Raw genomic sequence first — 22,383 nt, forward strand, 5'->3', positions numbered from 1 at the left:
TAAATGCATTTTATGAAAATCTATTGTGATGCAGTTCATAGATTAAATGACCAGCTGGGACTTTTTGCTTTCAGCCAACAAAGTGAATTAAGGGCACATCTTCATTTCACTATACCGCATTTTTTTTGTTCTCTTTTAACATGTAATTTTCTTACTGTTTTCTTGCTTGTCAAGAAAATAGCAACTTGTTACAACTTGTATGGTATAGCTCTCCTTGTTTTATATAAGGTTCAAATCACATGGTGCTGAATTTGTATAAAATATCACTTTAAACATGTTTAGTGATTTACAGCATTTCCCACAATAGTCTAATATACCTATACTATACAACAATATTACTGTATAGCACCATCTCTGATTGTTAATCGTTTGTGACATCAACAAAAAAAACATGACACAACATGTAGTATTGATATAATTTTCTTTGAAAAAGTTACAGAAAAAAACCTTACATTGCAATGCAGCTTTGAAATGAAAATGATGCAGTGCACAGACGAATGAAGCTTCCAACTTTTATTCACTGTCAGCATTGCGAGTGGCAAACTGGACTACAAACACGTGAAGAAAAAAATATTTCTTGTTTAGTCCCATGTGAATAAATAAAGCCATCTGAACTAATATGAATACAGCTCCATTTGAGGTAAAAGGAAGTTAAGGAAGGTACATGTTTTGGCAAACAACATGACTGTCATACTGTGGTTAGAATAAAATACATAAATATAAAAATAAAATCAGAAATCATCGCCCTGGTCAAAAATACTGAGGAGCATGAGTGGCAACGTCAGTGCATCTTTAAGTATTATGTGCTGAACGTATGAGTCTAAAGTCTAAATTTAAAAAATTTAACAGCCTGAATTTGTACATTTTGTAATTCTTTAAAAATTAAAGGGATCTGTAAAATTCATCTTACTACTACTCACTCATAAGAGAGGCCAATATAGGATGGAGGATGATCACGAGAACAAAATAAGCACCCAGGTTTCTTCCATCACAACTGACAACTCTGTAAATAAATGTAATCTCCCTGGTTATACTACAGTAACATTAGTGGTTGTTAATGTAAACGTACACAAAGTACAGGCTGTTATGTTTCCATTTGGTTTTGGGTGGGTGACAGTGCTCTCTACCCCGTTTCAAGTAATCAGTAGGTTGTTTCAGTGTGTTTGTGTTCATATGTTTCAGTCAGTGGCTGATGTAGCTCTGCAGTGCTTCCTGGATGAACTGGAGACTGCGCCTATACAGAAATGAGTCCTTCTTCTCTGGCTTGCAGATACTGAGATGATCTACATCCACCTCAATGAGCTCCCCGATGCCGAGATCTGAAACCAAACCAAGGCAGAGTCAAGGTAAGAAAACATTCAATACATTCATATTTAAACTACACATCGCAGATAGCTGTGTAGTATTTCTCATGTGCATTAGTGTTACATACTTGCTGACTGGGTCGGTACCACCAGTATCTTAATCATAGGACCGATGTTTGTTGGCAGCGTCTCTGCAAAGCTCAGCACCTTGAATTCCTTGTCTTTGGCCATGTTCAGGAAGTCCTCATTCAGGCCGCGCAGTGCTGGTGAGTCTGAAAACACATGGACAACAACTTACAGTAGATTAGGAGACACAAACAGGTCTTGGACCTCAGATTTAATTGTGTTCACTTACCTTTACAAAGCTCTCTGACTTCGATCGAGGGAAAGAGAAGATATCTGACATTGACAGAGTACTCTGCCATAAAAGTACCATGGTGAGGAACACTGTAGAACATAATGCCCTTGGTGTTCTTTAACAGTCCTTGCATATCTGGGTCCTCTGCGGCATCCAGCAGCATTTTCTTCACAAGCAATCCTGATGGAAAAATCAAACATGAGGATGCAGACAGACACTTAAAAAAAAACAACATTCAAATAAAACCACATGTCTGTATATGTATGGAATAAGATGAAGCCATTTGTTGCACTCAACAACTTAAGTAGAAAACTTAACATGCTTGTGGGAGGAAAGTTTTGACAAAATACCTCCCATACTGTGGGCTACCCAGACCACAGGCCTCTCTCCAACTCCTGCCAGCTTTAACTTCTTTAGCAGCTCTTGACTTCTGTAGGCCAACGATTTCCTGAACAGACAACGAGAGTTCACTCATTAAGTGTCTGTTAAAACTGTGCATAGTTATCCAAAATATTAAGATTATTACGATGAGAAAGTAATAACTATGTTAAGCAAAGCATGATAAAATATAAAATTCCTCACCTCTGATTCTCAGCCGGACACTTGGCCATCCAATCACTGAGGTGACTGTCATACTCCACTGAGAGTACTCTCAGATTTGGACAGTCAGCAGCCAACCAAGTCTGCAAATAAAAGACAAAAACACAAAAACAATATAGAAGACAGCGAGGTTATTCATTTTCCTCTTGATTAATCTGACTGCACAGGAGTTAGAGGAAGAACGAGGTGGTTTTTTCACCTTTGGCCAGCACTCTGTGTAGTCGTCCGTGCACTCTGCCTCCTTCTCTTCCTCCAACATAACACGGTCCTTCTGCCTCCACGTCTTAAAGGCTGCCCCTAGAATCCCGTGGATGAAGAGCACGTCTGCTTTGATTGGCTGGCTGGAAATGAACAAATTATCAAAGGTGAGTGCTTTCATATAAAATAAAGTGAAACTAATCCAATATAAAAATAATTCTGTTATAACAAAATGAATTGTTTTCCTACTTGCCACGTGTTTGTGGGTGGAGGATATAGACTCCGTCTTGGTATTTCTCTTTCACCATCTCTCTATCCAGGTTGGCCAGAGCACGGGCTGCATGAGACGCCTGCATGACATGAGGAGACTGCATCATCTCAGCTAGGACAGACACCCAACCTGAAGGGGTTACATAAGTAAGGAAGAAAGGGGGGTGGGGAGACAATTTGGACAAAGTATTAACAAAAGTATTACAGAAATTAACAAGAAAAAATTAAAACATAAAAACAAGCATGAATACTGTAAAACATTTCTGGCTTGACCAGCACCTGATGGCTGTGGTGACAACATTTCTTTATAATGGTGAATATGTAATCTGTTGATGAAATAGGCGCATGCAAAAATAGACCATAGATCTTGTTTTTAGTAACATCCTCAGTACGCCCAGTCAAGACTACACTAGGGAATAAACAGATGAGTTGCAGACTTACCAGACTGGGCTATGGCCTGGTGAATGCTCTCATGGAGTGCCAAATTTCCTATGATACGAACGACGTTCCTCTGAATCTTCAGGGAGTCTTGGCGAAGCTGATAAACCCTCTGGAGAAGCTGCAGGCCCCCGTTTGCAACTATGTGGTCGCAGTGGCTCTGGACCTGCAGACAAGATGTGTTTCGGTAAGTTCAGAATGTTTTTTTCGCCTTACCTAACAATCAAAATCAACCAGTCTCCACTGAGAATGTTGTTCAGGTGTGGGCACAATTAACTGATAAGATGAGGTAATAGTTCCTCTTCAGAAATGATGGAAGTGTTTAATGTAAAATATTCGTAAGAGTCCATTTTAGCAAACATAAAAATCCACTGTTTTAACTGGACTACAACAGAAGCTGCTTCATGTTTTGAGTTAATGTTTTACTTCTAACTTCACTTCTGTGTTGTTTAACCAATAACTATGATCAATTTAATAAACGGAATCAGATAACTTCCACATAGACTAGATCACATTTAGCATTATGACCATTACCTTCGAGTGTTGTACCAGTGCCTGTAGGCAGAAAGACTCCACCTTCTCAGAGGGAACAGAGGTGAGGCTCTGGGCATAAGGCAGCCCATTACCTCCAAAACACCACAGACCACCCTGCAACATAAGACACCATGTGCGTTAGTGAGAAATTTTTTTATTGGATTTGAATTTTCAACCTTTTTGAACAAACAAATCTCCTAACATTTTCATACAAAAGACTGCATGCAGAGGTGCATGTGTGAGTCTATATTTTTTTGTCTCACTTACCCGTTGTGCTGCCAAGGACTGGGTGCTCTCTCTGAGGGCCAGTGAGGTGAAGTACTGAACACATTTGTCCACCTCAGACTGAGGCAGAGACCCCAGCAGATTCCTCAGTTCATCCTCTGTTGACAAACCCTGTGATTAAGTGAACACATATAAATATATTTCAACAATACATAATCACAAATCCGACTTCTAGAGATATTCCACATTATAAACGATTGTACGGAGATACTTACATCTTCCAGGTTAGGCAGTACGGGCGTGCGCAAGAAGAATCTAAGGTCTACCTGAGGAGTCCGGGCCAGGCCCACTGCTGTTCGCTGGTCTATGACCTGTGCTGCTGTCTGGTACTGGTAGTCTGTGTTAACAACAGATGTAAATCAATCCCATCTGACTTGACTTTTTTTTTAAATACACATTTCAAACCTGAAGTTATATAGAAGAATATTTGTGTATCTTACCGTGCCAGTGGTGATTTTCTGCAAGCTCCTGCACAGCTTGGAGTCTGATGGCTTTATTTGCTGACTGTGTCCTCTTTAGTAAGACCCATAATGCCACCTCATGTGGGTCTGCATCCACGTGGCTAAAGTGCTCTAAGACATACAAAGAGAGAACAAACTAAGCAGTTTACAGAACAAAGTGGATAAAGGACACTGAAAATATTTCTAAAAAGGTTCTCTGGAATTGGATCCAAACTGTATCTACTGTGAGTAGTATCTACAGTACTATCTATTGTAGTACAGTAAAATACAAGTACACAGTATAATACTACTTTCAGATTATTACAACAGCTAGAAGGATACAAACCTTGTGATTTTAAATCTTGTGTCATCAATTTGGCAGCTTTCCAAGCCAAAAGTTAATTTATTAGTTATAATACTGGAAAGCTGTCATATTTATATGATCTCAAACAATCTGTGCCTATACAATTTAAAAGACATGAGTGATTTGTACAGAGTTGATATGAGGTGAGAAAAACAGAGATCTGCGTTACAGACAGCTGCACGATATATACGCATTAATGCCCGAACTATGTGGCATTGAAAACAGGATGTGCATGTACAAGGCAGGTGTTTCCTTTGGCTAAAAATTACTGGAGCAACTGTAGTTTTCTGAGAATATTTGTGCTTCTAGCACAAGGGGCAGTACTACGAAATCACACTGTGCATTTTTAAGTGTGATTTTCAGGTGAACTGATCCAGTATCTCACCATCTAGTGATTGCAGAAAAAGCCTAGATGATATTTCCAGAAACCGCCTGGCTGCTTTATGAAGTTCTCTCCTGGTTTTGTGTGTGAGCCCTGGGGAAAAAAACGAAATAATCAACCAAAGCCATTTAGTAAAACGTTTGATAGCTGGTATCGCAGTTTGGGTTGGTAGGCGATTGTTTCCTTTAAATAAGTGAGCCTTGACCGGTGGAAATGAGATCAAGCAACAGACTGACCCAAATAAGCAGACAGGAAAGATAGAGAGGGGAAGGAAGGAAAGACACAAAGTCGAGCAGATGTCATCGGGCACCTGGACACGGCAAACGCAATCCGACTTTGTGTTCGTAAGATATAAAGCAGTGCACATTTTACAGAAGTCATTCAGCAAGGTGAATGACATTTAGTACCTGCAGCGAGGTTTTCCTTCTCATCGGAGGGTGTGGCTCTAAGATAGATGTAAGACTTGTACTTCTCCTGAAGAATTGCACGAGTGTCAATGGTCACAGCCTTATCAAGGGCCTCCACTTCATAAGTGATAAAAAGACAGCCCCTGCAGACAGGTAACGGATAAGCTGTGGCACAATAGAGATAGTATTTTACACGTAGAGATCAAATGACACATTGACATAATACTGTAACTTACCCCAGGACAACTGCACTGGTCACTTTAGCAAACCTCCCTACATTTCAGCAGGGGGAAAAAAAGAAAAAGGAAACTATATTAGACAAACGTTTGAAAGTGTTCCCACAAAAGCATGCAGGTTGAACACACTTAACTCTGTGAGATTGCTTCTACAATCATGTCTAATAACTTACTTAAATTTTTCCACTGAAGCACTCTCTTCACTCCATGCGGCCCAGCTGTGCTCAGCCTCCGACAGCGGATCAAACGTAGAGCTGCAGCAGACATCCTCCGCCTGCACACAAAGTTAAATTAGACACTTGACTACATTAGAAACTTGCATACCAAGAAATACCAACTATTATAAAGATTATAATACTCACAGAAAGAGGTGTTGATGTGTGTTACTGACTGATTGACAGTAGTTTGTAGTTTAGTTGTATTAGATTGCATTACACAGACAACAAAAAAGTTTGGAAACTTTTCTAAGGTAGTATTTATATGGATGACTTCTGTATTGGGTTGCAATATTGTACTGTTCAAGTCTTCTTATGTCCATATATTACACAAGATAAAGGCACTGCTTTGTTTGTATGTCGCTGTATGGAAAACACAGTCGTCATGCTTTTGATTCTTGCTTTTATTGCATTAATTTATAAGCAAAATTACATTCAAATATAAAAACACAAATCGTCTGACACAATGCCCATTTTCTCTCTCTCTCTCTCTCTCACACACATACTCCAAATGCAATCACACATATAGTTTTGAATGCCCCAATACCACAGCTCTGTAAAACAACGAATTAAAAGAACAAAAGCTGTCTCCAACAGGTTTTTGCATCAGATCAAAGGTTAACACTCACTCACACACACACACATTCATTCTCTCTTTTGCATAATCAGATGATCAGCAGGGACAAAGGAGAAGTCTTGCTTTGCAGCATAAATGCATACAGTCTTTGTGCAAGCACACGTGATTGCCAATCACCATGAAATACAGATGTGAGCCAGACGTGTGGAAAATGACATCTTACTTGTGCTCGAGCTAATTAAATATAAAGCACGTATTTAATTACACAGTGCTCCAACAACAGGAAACTAACACATCAAACCCTCAGCTGAGGTGAGCTAACGTAGCCGCAGTAAACTTGATATAACAAAGCTGGCTGTGACCTCTCAGTCTGCCTCTTTAACGCGTCTGTATGTGACATTAAATCAAAGCCTTGTGTCTTTAACGTGAACCCGGTTAAACCGTAAACAACCGGCTCAGATCTACGTTAACCTTCAGCTAACACAACTTCAGCACAGATGTAGCTCTGAGCTAACGACACAGACACAAAGATGTCCAGCTGAAACTTTCCTGTGAGTTTAGTTTCACTGTTGAACTGTGACATTATCTCGTTTATCGACTGAAACGTTTAAAAATAATAAAAAAGGAAGTATAACGTTACCGTAATTATTGATCTGCACCGACCGGAGCGCCCCCGGTGTTCATAAACACAAGGAAACTCGTCCCGCAAATAATACGTCAGCGTCATACGCGACTATCGCGATGAAAAACTACAAGTTAAAAACTAAAACTACAAGTTGTTTATTTTTATTCGTATCAAAATGTTGCAGAGCATGCAATTAAATATCTGTGTTTTTTTTTTTACTGTTTTCTCTCTGTGGTGACATCATACATGTTATTATAGCATAACCATTGTGCAAAATGGAGAAGCACTAAACCTTCTTATTTTTGTTTTATTAATGAATTCAAGATATTTTTTTCATCACCTAAAAAGCTAAACAACAATCATGCCAAAAAGAAAAATTGAGCCTAAATATTTCTCGTCTCCTACTTTTCTAAATCATATTTAAGTTTAAATTACCTTTGTTTATGTCAGACTTGTATGCCTGTATTTTATTTATTTGCCTCTGTTTTATTTGTTCTTGTGTTTTTGTTTAATGATTCCCCTAACTGTTATTTGCACTCAACACTGCTGATATTATTGTCCTCTTTGAGAGTTTGGATTCGAATTTGGTATTTTGCTTAATAACAACAACAACAACAAAGCTGGTAAACCCTTTACCCCCAACAAGATTCAGAGATCTCTTTATTGTCACTTGTCAATTCACAGATTCAAAAACACCACAGAATAATAAATAAGAAGACAAATGAATTAATAAGTCTGATTTGAGAATTAGTGGGATTTTGAGTTCAATTAGTCTGATGGCAGTGGCGTCGAAACAGTTTTGAAGCCTCACAGCGTGTGTGAGCTGCACTTTGAACCCGCCCCCACTTACAACAGTGTGATGGGTGCCTGAGTGGAGGCACAACAGTGACTGGACATTAACTCGCGCGGAGGGCTCTTCACCTGCCTGTACATGCAGACACACACATAGTTGCAAATCTAAAAACCTGCGGTCCATAAGGGTGTATTGTTCGGTGCATAGCAGACCGCACTGTTCAATATTTTACAGAGTATCGTTGCATCCCTAGTTGTTACCTTACTTGAAATTAGTTTTTATGCTCACCAACATGTTTTTCTTAAAAACCGTAAACCGTATCTGTGTGAACGCATCATGTACTCATTTTTACTTCTTTAACCTTTGGGCTTACAAACAATACTTAATGTATATTATTATATTAATGTATATTATTATTTTCCTCAGGCATGCCACTTAGCAAAGCAAAGACCCTCCAGAAAGTTGAGAGGAACCTGTCATTCAATAGAAATAGTATTTACTGAATTTTTTGACACTGAATTTTTTTAGACTAAATTTTTTGAGACGTTGAATTTTTTTACATGTCGAATTTTGAAAAACTGAATATTTTGAGACATTGATTTTCTTACACTGAATTTGTTTTAACACTGAAAAAAAAATCAGAGGCAAAAACAGTCAGTGCTAAAAATTCAATGGTTTTTAAAATTCAATGTCTGATTTTGATTCTGAAAAAAATCGGTATTAGATGGCACAGAAATACTTCCATATGCCAGAGGGGAGAAGGGAAAACTGTGTCCGGGGTGGATGCCTTTAGCTCTCGACAGGCATCGTTTTGTGGGCCAGCTCCTGAATGGTAGGTAGAGGTGTACCAGTAGTCCTTTCAGCTAACCTCACCACTCTCCTTAGCGCCTTTCTCTCCGCAGCGTTGCAGTACTCAAACCAGAGAGAGGAAGCAGTGGTCAGACTGGACATAAAAACCCACATGTCTGCTTGAAGGGGGTGGACAAAATAATAGAAATGTCTGCAGTCCAAAACCACGCAAGAAATACCAACTATTATAGATTATAATATTCACAGAAAGAGGTGTTGATGTGTGTGTTACTGACTGATTGACAGTAGTTTGTAGTTTAGGGTGGTGTTGTATTAGATTGCATTACACTGGGTATTTACTTTATAAGTTTACAACCTCAAAATACAATTATCATTTGTCTAATACAGACAACAAAAAAGTTTGGAAACTTTTCTAAGGTAGTATTTATATGGATGACTTCTGTATTGGGTTGCAGTATTCTACTGTTCAAGTCTTCTTATGTCCATATATTACACAAGATAAAGGCACTGCTTTGTTTGTATGTCGCTGTATGGAAAACACAGTCGTCATGCTTTTGATTCTTGCTTTTATTAACTTATAAGCAAAATAACATTCAAATATAAAACACAAAACCTCTGACACAATGCCCATTTTTCTGTGCCTCTCTCTCTCACACACACACGCTCACACATACTCTACATGCAATCACACATATAGTTTTGAATGCCCCATACACAATCCACAATACCACAGCTCTGTAAAACAACGGCATGAATCAACAATTAAAAGAACAAAAGCTGTCTCCAGCAGGTTTTTGCATGAGATCAAGGAAACATTTACAATGTATGCATCACAGATTAACACACACACACACACACAATCATTCTCTCTTTTGCATAATCAGATGATCAGCAGGGACAAAGGAGAAGTCTTGCTTTGCAGCATAAATGCCCGGTCACCAGTCTTTGGAGATTCTTGCCTTGTCTAAATTAAACAAAGATTCTGTGCAAGCATACATGATTGCCAATCACCATGAAATACAGATGCTCGTATTTAAGAGGAAGTAGGAGGCTGTTTTAAAAAATATTTTACATCAGTATTTAATGACGAAAGGCAAGTATGCTTATGTCAACACCAGAGATATATTAACAAACCTAAAGACATACAAAACTGATTGTTGTTTGAGTGTTATTGTGTAGAGCAGGGCACACAGTTTACCTCAATGCCCTTGTTTGCTCCACTCAGCTCCCCCTTGGTCATATAAGTCAATACAGATTTCGTCCCATATCATTTGTAAATCCATTTACAACTCTGGGCTCATGTAGTTTGAGTCAGCCTGGTTCTCTCATTCCTCAGGTGCAAGTTTCCTGATAAGCTCTAATAATACTCTCATATGCTGGAGGTGGGGTCTGTGTAGCATGGAAACTCCTCACACCATTGTTCCCCCAAAATGACTCTGGTCTGGGTGAGTTGGCAGCTGGCTGGGCTGCTGTTTGAGCTGATCCAGCCGACGTGGTCAGAGTCGGTGTGCGAGGCAGCGTGGTCTGACTCCCCTCCTCTGCCTCTCTTGCGATTTGGCTGCACTGGAGGAGAGGGTGGAAGGTGGAGGCCCTGAAGCTGGATTTATGTCCCAGTGGGTCGAGCTGATCTGGGGGGGAAGTGTGGCGGTGGAAGCTGAAAGCAGCACTGACCAAACTGTTGTTGCTTCGCCTGTCATAGCTACTGTTGCGGTTAAAGCCTGGGCGGTTGCGGGAAGACATGCGTGAATGGCGAGGAGGGCGGCGGGTGATGCTGGCAGAGCCTGCTCTACGTCGGGACATCCAGGTCAAAATCACATAAACCAGGGCCCCCAAGACCAGGCCCACCGCCATGGACACACAGAAAGCTATTATCAGAGGGACTGTGAAGAGAGAAACACATCAAACAGGATATTTTATAATCTGTGCTATCATATTTATCCTTCACAAACATGCATAAACTTGGTTTCTATGTGATTTGTTTTGTTTTTTCTATCCCTTCCATCCCATTAACTTATTAACTGTGAAAGAATTTAATAATAATTACGGACATGTAATCCATCTAAATGTGCTTTTTCCTTAATAACTTTTTTTATCATCTCCTGGGGATGGAAGGAATCTTAATTAGGATCTGCGTCCTCACCGAGATTACAAAAACCATCTGTTTGTTACAAATGGAAGCTTGCCAACAGTGTCTTGCAAGATGGTGCCCTTTGACAAAGTAATAAAAAGACTTTCCTCTTTCATGTTTACTAGAAAAAGTTTTTTTTGGAGACAATAACCTGATTGCATTTCATTCTCACAAAAAAGGCACTGACTTTGCGCTAGTTTCTTTGCCTTGGAAGCAGATTTGCCAACATAAGCACGCTCGAGAGAAGAGAGAAAATGCAGCAGCTAGGATGAATCCTGTTGGACTGCTCCCAGGGAAAACAGATCAATCTCCTTTAAATACAGTTAAACGTTTGAAACACTGTACATACTTTGCTACCAGCCCATATTTCCACAGTAGTTTGTTTTTTCTCTTAACTTTTGGAAAAGGGAAATGAGACAGTGGTCAAAAGTCATCTGGAAATGACATTTGGGAAAATTGAGGAAAAAAAAAAAACACACAAAGAAAACATGTCTGTGCAGATGTGAAGTCATAAAAATCGCAAAAGGTTTCTTTGGATATTGAAATTTGTTGCATAAAGTAATCCTCAAAAGGCATCAGGACCACATAAAGTGCTTTTTCCAGAGGCGATTAAAGCTTGAATTCCTGAGAAAACAACAGTGCCAATGTGAGAGACTACATAAGAAACACCAGCGAAAAGAGAAAGGAAGTGGGAAACAACTCACCAGCATCAAAAGACTGAAGTATTTCCAGAAACAGATTAGTGTTGTTCTCAGCCATGACTTCGTTCTGTCAGAGGAGAAGAAGACAGACTGATATTCAGCTCAGTCTGTCTTTTGATCTCTTCGTCTCCCTTCTCCTCGTCCTCTGTCAAATCTTTCCCCGTCTCTCTTTTTCTTCTGATGGGTTTTCCTGTCTTTCTGCTTCCCCTCTTTCCTGTTCTCTCACTTTCTCCCTCTCTCTTGTGCCTTCCTCACTCTCTCTGTCAGTGTGACTATCTCCCTCAGAGGGAGACTCAGCCCAGAGGCACACAGGCAGCTAACTCTGGCAGTCGTCTTGTTTATGGAAGCGGAAAAATACACTGTCACATTTCCTGCTTTTCTGCTTGAAATTAGCAACAGGAGTGGCTTATCTATCCAGGACAGGGATCCTGGTGGTGGGTAGACGGGGTGTTGCTATAATCACTTCCTCCCCCATCATTTCCTTCAGGTTGATTAATGTGAAACAGTGTCACCCCAGCACAGCACTTAAGCTTTTACCATAGGAAACTCCACCACACTCACCAATATTTTTGTTCCTTTCAGAAACGATAAATATTTTAATCTTTCTCATGTTTTTTTTCCTTTCACCACAGTGACCACAGGCGACAGTGTTGCCATAAGCTGCACCAGCAGTTACACCCCCGGGTCTGAAATGTGTCTTGAGGGCAAAACCACAGCAGCAATTGATGGTGGCAACATTGTAATGATGCAAAAAATTATACTACTCTGGTGCATTTTTAAACAGGCTATGAGCATGTGGCTATGTTCTGATTTCCAGCGTCTTTATTAGGAGGCTCAGTCTTTCCACAGTGTCTGCCAGGTCAGCGGTGCCTGCATTGGACGTCTGGTCCTTTCTCAGTTGGAGAGATCCAGTAAAAACTGAGTAGTTTGATAAGAAGCAAAGCAACGTACAAACATTTCTTTTTGTACTTTATTAAACTTTTATTAAACCAATGATAATTTAGGATACAGTGAATGAAAATGAAGCCCTTCATGACCACACAGTCAGCATTGTTTTAATCCACTCCAAGCCAAATCTGCAAGGTCATCAGTACTGTCAGGATGAAGGATACGAGTAGTCGTATTGGTATGCATCTAATGTAGACCAGCCCGTTTGCCCCTCCAACTTTGGATTTTACTTCCAGGCATGATCAGAAAACTTCACCTGAAATTCAGCCTCAGCATTCATCAAAGCAACTTATCAGTATTGTCCAGTCAGATGATGAAAAATACTTTTTTTTTTCAGACTAAATCTTTGTGAGTATATCACACTCAGAGATTGACAACCTTCAGCCTTCTTAAAGGGAAAGAGAAAGAGGGCGACCAACCCGACCGAAGCTTGAACTTCCTTTAATTGTGGGCTCTGCTGTAAAACCTGTCCAAAATAACCAGCAAACACCCATAACATTATGTGAAGTGGTGTGTATCGCCATTGTGTTCTGTTATAGAGTAATTGGAGTGGAATGAGCCATTCTGTTCGTAGGCGGAGGAGACATTCTTTGAGCTGCACCGTAAGTTCATGGCTTTGTCATAATGTCACTGGTCAGAGTGAAAAGGGTGTAAAAACAACAGATGTTTAGTCCTTAATATCTGTAAAGGAAACTAGCTTCATGTTGGTAATTAGCGGAAGTAGGCAGCGATGAAGGATATCCTTTATTATTGCTGTGTTTTAAAGGTCATACAGAAAAGTGATGAGTTTCTAAATGTGTAGATTTGATGAATCCATCTCCAAAACAATAGCTTTTATTAAAGGCCACTCTGGGACAGCACTTATGTATAAACTAAGATATTGTAGGAGGGTAAATTAGGTAAGCTGTATTTTTTTTCTACATCAACATGAACACAGAATCCAGGTTTATTGCCAAGTACGTCTTCACATACAATGAATATGCATTTATTTAAATCATCAATAAAAATGAAGTACTAGACGATATAAATATATGTTTTTTAATGAATAGAGCTGTGCAGTTTTGTGCAGGAATGTGCAAAGTATTCACCAGCCAGCGTGCAAAAGCTCACAGTATGCAGAATATTTAAATATGCAAGATATAATTACCACTCTGGTCAGCAATATTTGGATGTAGAGAGGCTGAATTGGTTAGAAAAAAAAAAAAAAGAAAGCCCAACCATCCACCAGAGACAGTCTCCACTGTTTGAGATATTCCTTTCATGACCAGTAGATGGAGTAACACTCCAGATTAACTTCACAGGATGCGTCATCATGCCTCAGAGAGCATGTCCACTCCAAACCTCTCCATTAAACGTGCAGGCTGACCTGTTTTACATAGTCCAAATGAGAAAAAGGTCAACCTGTGTTTTCCCACAGAAATAACATCGGAGCTAAAATAATAAAATCTGGTCTTCTTAACTTGCAGTAGTATTTAACCACATTATCCCTCTTGACTAATGAGGAATGGTCTGCTATGACATTGTTTTTGCAAGATCTGCAAAAACTTGTTTTCCCATAGACGACGATCATAAGGGGTTTCAAGGTAAATGCACATCTATTTGAAGTCTTATAACCCTGGTGTACACTGGGCAACAAACATCAGTATAACATCATTTGTTACTATGGAAACTTGACAGTCGGTCAGTACTGGTCAAATAGTTTTGCAGTGCATACGATAGAGTTGCAGAACAGCATTTCTCTCTTTGTCATTATGTTGATTTTGACATGCAGGTGGACACAAAAAAAAAAACTTTCTAATGAGATTTTTTAGAAAACTGCTGACTATGCATGAAAGAGATTACCACTCATGCGGTCTCGGTCCCTGCTCTCTGCCTGTGCAATGATTAGATAAGAAAACGGATCATAATGGGGAAAGGTTTGGCTTCTATAGAAAGATTTCCTATTGACCCCTTGTTCTTTGTCTCTGCTCTCTGCTCCCCTCTTCTGCAGCAATGTCTGCTGCTCTCGCTTTTGCTGAATCTGTTTGGTCCTGTGGGGCTGTGGACGGTAGAGGTCACCCCGAGCGGAGCTGCGTAAAAATGTAAGAATCAGCAGTTCATTCCTACTGCAGAGGAGCCGAACAATCCAACTAAATCCCACAGTTTATCACACGGGCAAGTGAAACAGCTGATCCTGACAACACAAATAGAAAATGGGTAGATTCATATTTACATTCATCACAGTAAAGTGCTTATTTAGCTGTTGGAGAGGGTTGAGGTTTAACTACATCTAAGTGATTGATTTGCTCCTGACTTTGCTCCTCTTGGTTTGTCATTTGGGTGTATTATATTTTGTTTTTACTCTGTGTACAGCATGTTTTGTCATTTTTATTAACCTTGTGGAGAAATGTGCTTTGCCAGTAATACCCTGTAAACACAGTTGCCTGCTTTTGGGAATGAGAGCCTCAATCTAAATAATCACCCTTTCCGCTACATCATTTTGGCGAAGAGTGTTTTTCCCACAGTAAACAACATGTTTACTCAGTTACTAGACAAACGGTACACAGCAGAACTTCAGAAAGCGAGCACAGACAATGCAGAGACGTAGAAATCTGCACTCCAAAATGGGTTGTTCTCTTGTCCTGTCGATTTACAGCCATAAAATCACCCCCTCATTCACTGCTCTGCTCCCGACACCACTATTAACATAAAGCCATTTCATAAATTAATCTTGGAAAGCAGATTGCATAACACTATCATCACCACAGATTGAATCCAACATGCATTTATTCAGCCTCATTCCAAAATTGAGCTCAAGGATCTGCAATCAATTCATCATTTCTCAGCTTTTATATTTTGTCCACTCTTCTATCTCTCACTTTATTGAATGAAGCTTTGGCCAGAGCAGTGTAGCTCCCCTTTCAGCTGCTCTTCTAAGAGCTCTCCTGAGATGATGATGAAAGGACTTGTCTAATGGGATTACACATCGCGATAAGTGCTCTGAGCCCAGTGGTTCATCACACCTCCCTCCTGCATTTCAAAGAGCTGCATTGATCCACTGTGCAGTAGCATATCTTGGATATAGAGTTTTTTGGGGAGATGTTTTATCGATATACGGGGGGGTTGTTTTTGATCGATTATTTACTCACATCACTGGTTGTCTCTCCAGCTCCAAAATTGTGTCACATTTTGTCCACTCTTATATAAATCACATTCGCTTCTGAGAGAAGTTGTCCAGGTTTTGATTTGTGAATTGGAACAAATCCACCTTTAACCCGAGGCAGACTGTAATGATGATGTCATTGAGATAAATTCTGGACCTCTTCGATAAGCACTAAATAATGGAGCCACCAATAGTACATTATTAAATTACGTTGACTTCAAGTTTGGAGTTACAGCTAGAAGCCTCACATCAAACTAAAACTGTATAAATACAGTATATTCTTTATAGCACTTTATTGTCATCGGTTTCAAGTGTGTCATTACTGGTTTAATGCCCCCTAATTAGGCATGTTTTGACAATTCTAATTACTCAAATGATGAGATAAATACATGTGACCTTGTATGCATACTGTACATATTTAGGCATGCATTTCTGCTTTTTCTAAATTCACATCATGCAAGAAATGTTGCTATCATAGATGAAGCTTGCTGCATCTAATTCTGTTCTCTTCCCTTGTTGTGTCTCTCTGTCACTTTCTCCCTTGCCGAGACACTCACACTCTCCCTCCCACACTCACAAACATAACACACACACACACACACATATCTCTTACAGTGGAACCAGTAGGCATGAGAAGATAACCTGGCACGCTATTGGTCCTGATGTCTCAATGAGAAAGAAGAGCGATCCTTTTTGATTGGACAGCAGGTGGCAGTGCATGCAGACCAGGAAGCTGCTCTCCTGTCTGCAGAAGTAAAATGCTTCTGTACACATACAGTATGCACTTACATCATCATCATAAGGGGAGGAGCCTCACCGAGCGTGAGGATTGCAGACTGCTACTGCAACAGGGATGACTTGGAACGAGAAACACAGTAACATGGACACGCTTGACTCTTAACAGCCTGCAGCAGCAGCCAGTGTGAAAACACAAAATTACTGCAGTCCAGTCTGTCCTGATCACAGCATGAGGACCTTGACAGAGTGACGCACAGGAGTTGGGACGTGACTTTGATGACCTCAGGACAGCGGCATGGCATCACCCAGACACTATGGACACCCTGCTCGGGATATAACCAATGTGATGCAGAAGCTGCAAGGTAGGCATAAAATGCTTACTCACTCACACTGCTCCACCTTGGTTTGCAGCGTTTTTAGAGGTGACCTAGTGCTCGGCATGACACAGCAAAACAGTGTGAGCTTATACTGTTACCGTAAAAATGTCTTGCATGCATGTTATCCTTCCTGCTCCTGACCCTGTGAGTCTTATCTGTGCGGTGTAGGAATTCAAGTTCATGTGGCTTTTAAATGTGAAGTATGGGAAGGACATAGCTGAATGGGATATGCAATGTCACAGCATGCAGTACTCAAGTACGTTGTAGATTTTCAGGTTAGAATCAGCTGTGTTTTGTCTAACATTCATTTGCTATCAGTGCTTTAGTTTGCTTTACTTTCTGTGCAGTTTCCCCCCCTCATGATTAAGAATAGAAATAGAGACGCATGCAGCTGTTAGTCTGTGCGTAGAGCCATGCAGTGTGGCAATTTAATGCAATGAAAATTAAGGGGTGAGGGGGTTTTGTGGAAAAGAAACAACCAGAACAAATTTGATCAAATGAGTGCAGTCTGTTACTGCACTGTTCTCATGTGTTTCTACTGCCTGTGTTTATGCGTGCACATGCTTGCTGCGTATTTCCTGTGTGTACACGCTTGCAGATACTGTACATGCATGTGTGTCTGTTATGAGGGAGGCAGACAATAGCAAAGCTAATCCCTAAAGAAGCTGACATGATGAAGTCTATTCGTTCCCTCTTAACTCTGCTGTAGTAGCAGGGGTGCCTTATTGTGGACATTCATATCTGGCATGGATTACAGCCATGTAGTTATTCTTTTTAACCTTTGGCACATAAAATGAACATTTCTGCCTTTCTTATCTTATCGCACCTCTGCTCTAACTTTAAATGCAATTACATTTTCAGCAGATATCAGCATTTATTCGCTGTTTTCTCTGCCCACAAGTCAAATATTGTATCAGTACTGCAAATACTTCACCAGCCTCCACCGTGAAAAAAACGAATCTCTGTATGGCAAAATCACACGTCCCTTGCTGAGAGGATCAGATTGATGACACTTGCAAAGTAGCAGGAAAGTCAGGTGACACCAGAGCTGAGATCCAATATGGCAGCTCTCTGTGTGGCTTCTGAGGTGGCAGTTTCTGTGAAAGCTGAGAGCAGCATCACCAGCCACGTGGCTCCTCTGCATCACAGTGTGCAGGTGTCGGTGCACACTTTGAATCCCAATTGTACAGCGATTGATCTAATTTTAGAAGCTCCCCCCTTAAGCTGTCTCCCCGGTAGTGCAAGGACACATCGATGAATTAATCCATATTCAGAAGGGATTGAACAATTTATCACATTGTGTTGTTGTGGAATTGTTTTTATTATTTAGGATAAAATTCACTATTCAAATTTAATCATCCACAAGGAGACATACATATTTTGGGAAGCTGCATAGTTATCTAGAATAAAAATGTAGTTGCCAGACATTTTTTCAGACTAACAAGATATATCTGTAAAGAATATACAGCCATAAAGGAGTCTAATGCTACATTCAGGCATCTCATTTAACACTACGAGGCTTTACGAGCTGTAAATAATGCTGTTTTGTACCAAGTGTGACATGTTCTTAAAATCCCCCTTATGGTTTGAGGCTGTTTCTACACCGGCTGGAGAATAACTTTATCTAACTACACCCAACTGTCCCAACAGTTGCTTCATTGTTGACGTCTTGTGGCATGCGTGTAAGCAGTTCAGATAAGGCGGGTCTTGTTGCCGTGGTTTGTGGGAACAATACCGCTTTGACACAGCCACATTGTACTAACGGCTGCTGATTTACATGGGGTGTCTTCTGCTTGTAGCCTGGGGTAGAGATATACTTAAAGCCTGTGTGTGAATGGATTTTCTCGGACATCGGCTACGTATGAATCACTCATTGTGTTATGTATGTACTCTGAGTGCATGATCACATTATCTTATTTACGGGGGGGACATGGAATCTAATTTGACATGACGTTTTATTTGATGTGTTCTGGTAGGCATTCATCTTCAAGGAGATGAGAGCTGAACCTGTGATGATGACATTTTGTTAGAATCAAAGAGGAACACTTGTATTTTCATTAGTCATTACATAAGTGGAACATAACATAAGCGTATGTTCCTTGTCTTTGTTTCTATAGTTAATCACAAGCTTGGTCCCAAATGACAGCTCTATCAGTGTTGCCTTTGTTCAGGGTGGCTTGCTGTACATTTCTTAGGGTTGCCATAATTCAGTCTCTCTGGTATTTGTTATATTGACGTCTTATGTTCACACGTTTTTAGGAATTTGCTATCTAATTTCTTACCTCCTGAGAGTTAAATATGTAATCTAACACTATTTGTATGTCTTTTAAATCCTGATTAAATTATCGTATTTTATTCCTCCTCTCAAGAGAGGACATGGTTCTCAATTAGCCATGTTCCACAAATCACCAGATACCATGAAACGAACTATGCTCGCTATACTCCCTCCAGGCTCAATTTGGAAGCTGTTAGTAACCACTCAATGCACCAACAAAACAATCAAAACTTTTGCCCCAGTTCTGGGTCTGTGTTGTTCTCCTTTCAACCATCTCTTTTGGTGTACCTCTCTGTCGCAGTGAAAAAACAGCAATTAGTGACACCATATGGCAGAGAACGGCGAGGCTGCTTTGAACACCTCCCAGCCTGAACTCCCCCATATGCTGTGGAATTTGCCTGTTTGTTGTCTCTCATTAATGAGAAAAGCGATGCACTGTTTATCCTATTTCAATTCCTCACCTGTTTTTCTCCGTCGTGGTCGGCAGAGGTGTACATCCTCGCCTACACCTCTGGGTTTTTACCGTCTGCTAGCCTGTAAAGCGGGGAACTTTGCGAAGTCTCGCTGTGTTGGGAACACCTGCTTGAGTTTTCTGCGCGTAGGCTGCTTGTAATTCTGTGTTTGTGATCAGATTATACAGGAGGAGACTGCAGCAGATTGATTTTCACAATCAGTTCAGGCTTTTTTTTTTATCAGCAAAGTGCTTGTATTTAAGGAAGTTCTGCAGTATAGTCCTAGTTTTATAAGTGCTTGCACATTTCATTGTAGTTAAGGAGGATGCTTAGCAGGAAAAAAGGTGAGGAAGAGGGTAAAGGGCAAGGGCAACAGAAGTCAGAACATCTGGAAGACATAAGCGCCACACTGTGAGCATTGGATGGATGAAATAGGGATGAGAGAGGCAGCGGGAAAACAAGAAAATGAGACTGGACAAGCAGGGGGGAGAGAGAGAGAGAGAGAGAGAGAGAGAGAGCCCAAACACTAGTTTTTAAGCTCCTGATTGCTAGTGGGACTGGCACAGATCCTCAGGTTGGCACATTGCCAGGGTGACATCCTGTTGCCAGGGGCGACATTATGGTCCGGCTGCAGCCAAGGAAGGCCCAAGCAGACGGTCACCTTGAGCCATGCCAGCCTCCTGTTTAGTTCTGACACCACCATTTATCGTCTGCGGCTCTGGATACCATGGCTTCACACACACATGTGCTCACACTCACGCTCAGACACCGAAACAAACACTTGGCGTTAAAAATAGCTGTGATGCATCTTTTTTTTTTTTTTTTTCTCCTGTTATCATACCACTGGGAATCAGCAGTTTAGCTGAGTGGTTACACAGACACAGAACGAGTCTTCAAGGCCACCAGGCCATTAAGATCTGTGGCTGTGTGTGATGGAGATGCAGCCTGAGTTCTTTATTCTGTAGTTTCTTCCCCTCGTGCATACAGATTGTGTTTATGACTCGTTGCCATAGTGGCCATCTCATGACAGCCAGCACAGGCTTTTTTCACCCTGTGGGCTCATTGGCCATCTCTGGTTCAGCTTCTGTTTCTGTAACAGAACATTATGTTCGATAAAATGATGCGAAGAGGTGTTTTTTCCATGCTAGTTTCTCAGTGACAGCTTCTATTGCAGATCAGATTATAATCTCTTTTAACCTGACAGACAATAAGGGTTTGAGTGACATATCACAAGATTAGGTCACTGGGGATCCCACGCATACAATATAGAGGGTGTGCCAGCCTTCATTTACTCTAAACCCCCTTTAAAGGTCAACCCTTCATGAAGGTCAGTGTAGTTCAGTGAAGCAAAATATCAAACATCTTTTTTTAGAATTTGTTGAAACCAGGAGGGAATAAGTTGACAAAACTATTCTTTTATTTTGAAAGTACAGTTTCTTTTAGCATTTCCGTGTTGATTTTGGCTAAACTTCACATTTGTGGCATGCAACAAAAGCAGCCTTAATAAAATACAATACAAAGATTCTTTACAGGATCTTGCGATACAAGTTGTTGTTGACCCCTTAAGGATTATTACATTCAATGTGCTGCTGTACAGCTTTAGGCCACACTGATTCCACCAATTCTATAACATCTCTGATTCTGTCTGTCAGATTGAGGCATCAGATAGTTTTGATGGACGTATAGGACAATGTCCTCACAGATAAAATCCTGACACCTGAGCTTGTGACCCTCAAGACACATTCAGCCTCTATCTATAATACTTTGAGTCTCATGCATGCTCTTATCTTTCACCTGCAGACACCTCTGTCCCTTTATTTCCACCTGTCACGCCGTGATTGGATGGTGGAAAATTCGGCCTCTGGCGGTCCATTTAGCACTTTGTGTTTTTTTTTAAATAGAGGTCAGATTGTGATGCCCCGGACCTCTGAGAGGTCAGCTGGCCAAATAATGTGATGAATTCAGCATACTTGAGTTAGTAGTGACATAAGTAGTTCTTGGTTTTTATTTTAATCTGCTTGAAGCAGCAGATGGGTTGAGTTTATCACAGCAGTAGATATTTTCAAATAATCTGCCTCTCACAGAAAAGAGAATTGACATTGAAAGTACACCTCACTGATTTAATATCCTGTTTAAAAAAGACAACTTATTTTGTACATATCTTTACAAAAATAGGCACTTTCTCATCTGTTTGCTTATGTAGTGTCATTGTTTATTCATCAGTGATCCAATTACCATGTCACCATGTTCCTGCAGGCAGGGGGTCCGCCATCCTTTTTCATTTATCCTCAATGGAAAACAAAGCAATGAAAGCGCTGTATCTATGAAATGTTATTTCCTGTTGTGTTGCATGCTGACATTTGTCCCCTTGGGCTCTTTCTCACTTGGAGGCTTCCAGCTCCAGACACAAACACAACCTTCCACCTGACATAACAAATCGTGTTTTCTTGCTTTTAATAATTCAACAATGTTCAGACGGAAATGAGGGAGCATTCAGGCGATGTTTAGGACATTTAGAGGAAATGAATAATTCCGTTTACAGAATGGTATTGCTAACTGGACAGGTGGGGAGAGTGAGAGTAAAACAAAAAGCATATGTCTGCTGGTTGCAAGAAGAATCGTTCAGATTCACTCTCAGTAAAACAGTGAAATGGTCCCAGCTGGATAAGCACACATACACTCAAGTGGCTTGTGTGCGACAGGATTTTGTAGATGATTCTGGCTCTGTTCCAGTCAGTGTTTTTATTTCACAGCAAAGACGAGACTTATAACTGAATTTACCGCTC

The 22,383-nt window shown here is 40.4% G+C and overlaps 2 protein-coding genes across 2 annotated transcripts; both read right to left on the reverse strand.

Moving 5' to 3' along the window:
• Window positions 1–838: 838 nt before the first annotated feature.
• On the reverse strand, window positions 839–7,349 carry serac1 (serine active site containing 1). The gene is made up of 17 exons (XM_027284570.1): window positions 7,249–7,349; window positions 5,990–6,090; window positions 5,817–5,853; window positions 5,581–5,723; window positions 5,177–5,266; window positions 4,428–4,559; window positions 4,203–4,324; window positions 3,970–4,098; window positions 3,703–3,816; window positions 3,172–3,334; window positions 2,710–2,860; window positions 2,462–2,603; window positions 2,245–2,345; window positions 2,013–2,110; window positions 1,660–1,842; window positions 1,433–1,576; window positions 839–1,319 (listed from the first exon to the last, which is right to left on the reverse strand). Exons 2-17 carry the CDS (start codon window positions 6,081–6,083, stop codon window positions 1,183–1,185), a joined length of 1,980 nt encoding a protein of 659 aa, XP_027140371.1. The 5' UTR covers window positions 6,084–6,090; window positions 7,249–7,349; the 3' UTR covers window positions 839–1,182.
• Window positions 7,350–9,411: 2,062 nt separating this feature from the next.
• Window positions 9,412–12,060, reverse strand: myct1a (myc target 1a). The gene is made up of 2 exons (XM_010745929.3): window positions 11,669–12,060; window positions 9,412–10,716 (listed from the first exon to the last, which is right to left on the reverse strand). The coding sequence occupies exons 1-2, from the start codon at window positions 11,721–11,723 to the stop codon at window positions 10,169–10,171; spliced, it is 603 nt and encodes a 200-aa protein (XP_010744231.1). The 5' UTR covers window positions 11,724–12,060; the 3' UTR covers window positions 9,412–10,168.
• Window positions 12,061–22,383: the final 10,323 nt, after the last annotated feature.

Source organism: Larimichthys crocea, chromosome XI, assembly GCF_000972845.2.
Source record: "Larimichthys crocea isolate SSNF chromosome XI, L_crocea_2.0, whole genome shotgun sequence".
Lineage (NCBI taxonomy): Eukaryota > Metazoa > Chordata > Actinopteri > Sciaenidae > Larimichthys > Larimichthys crocea.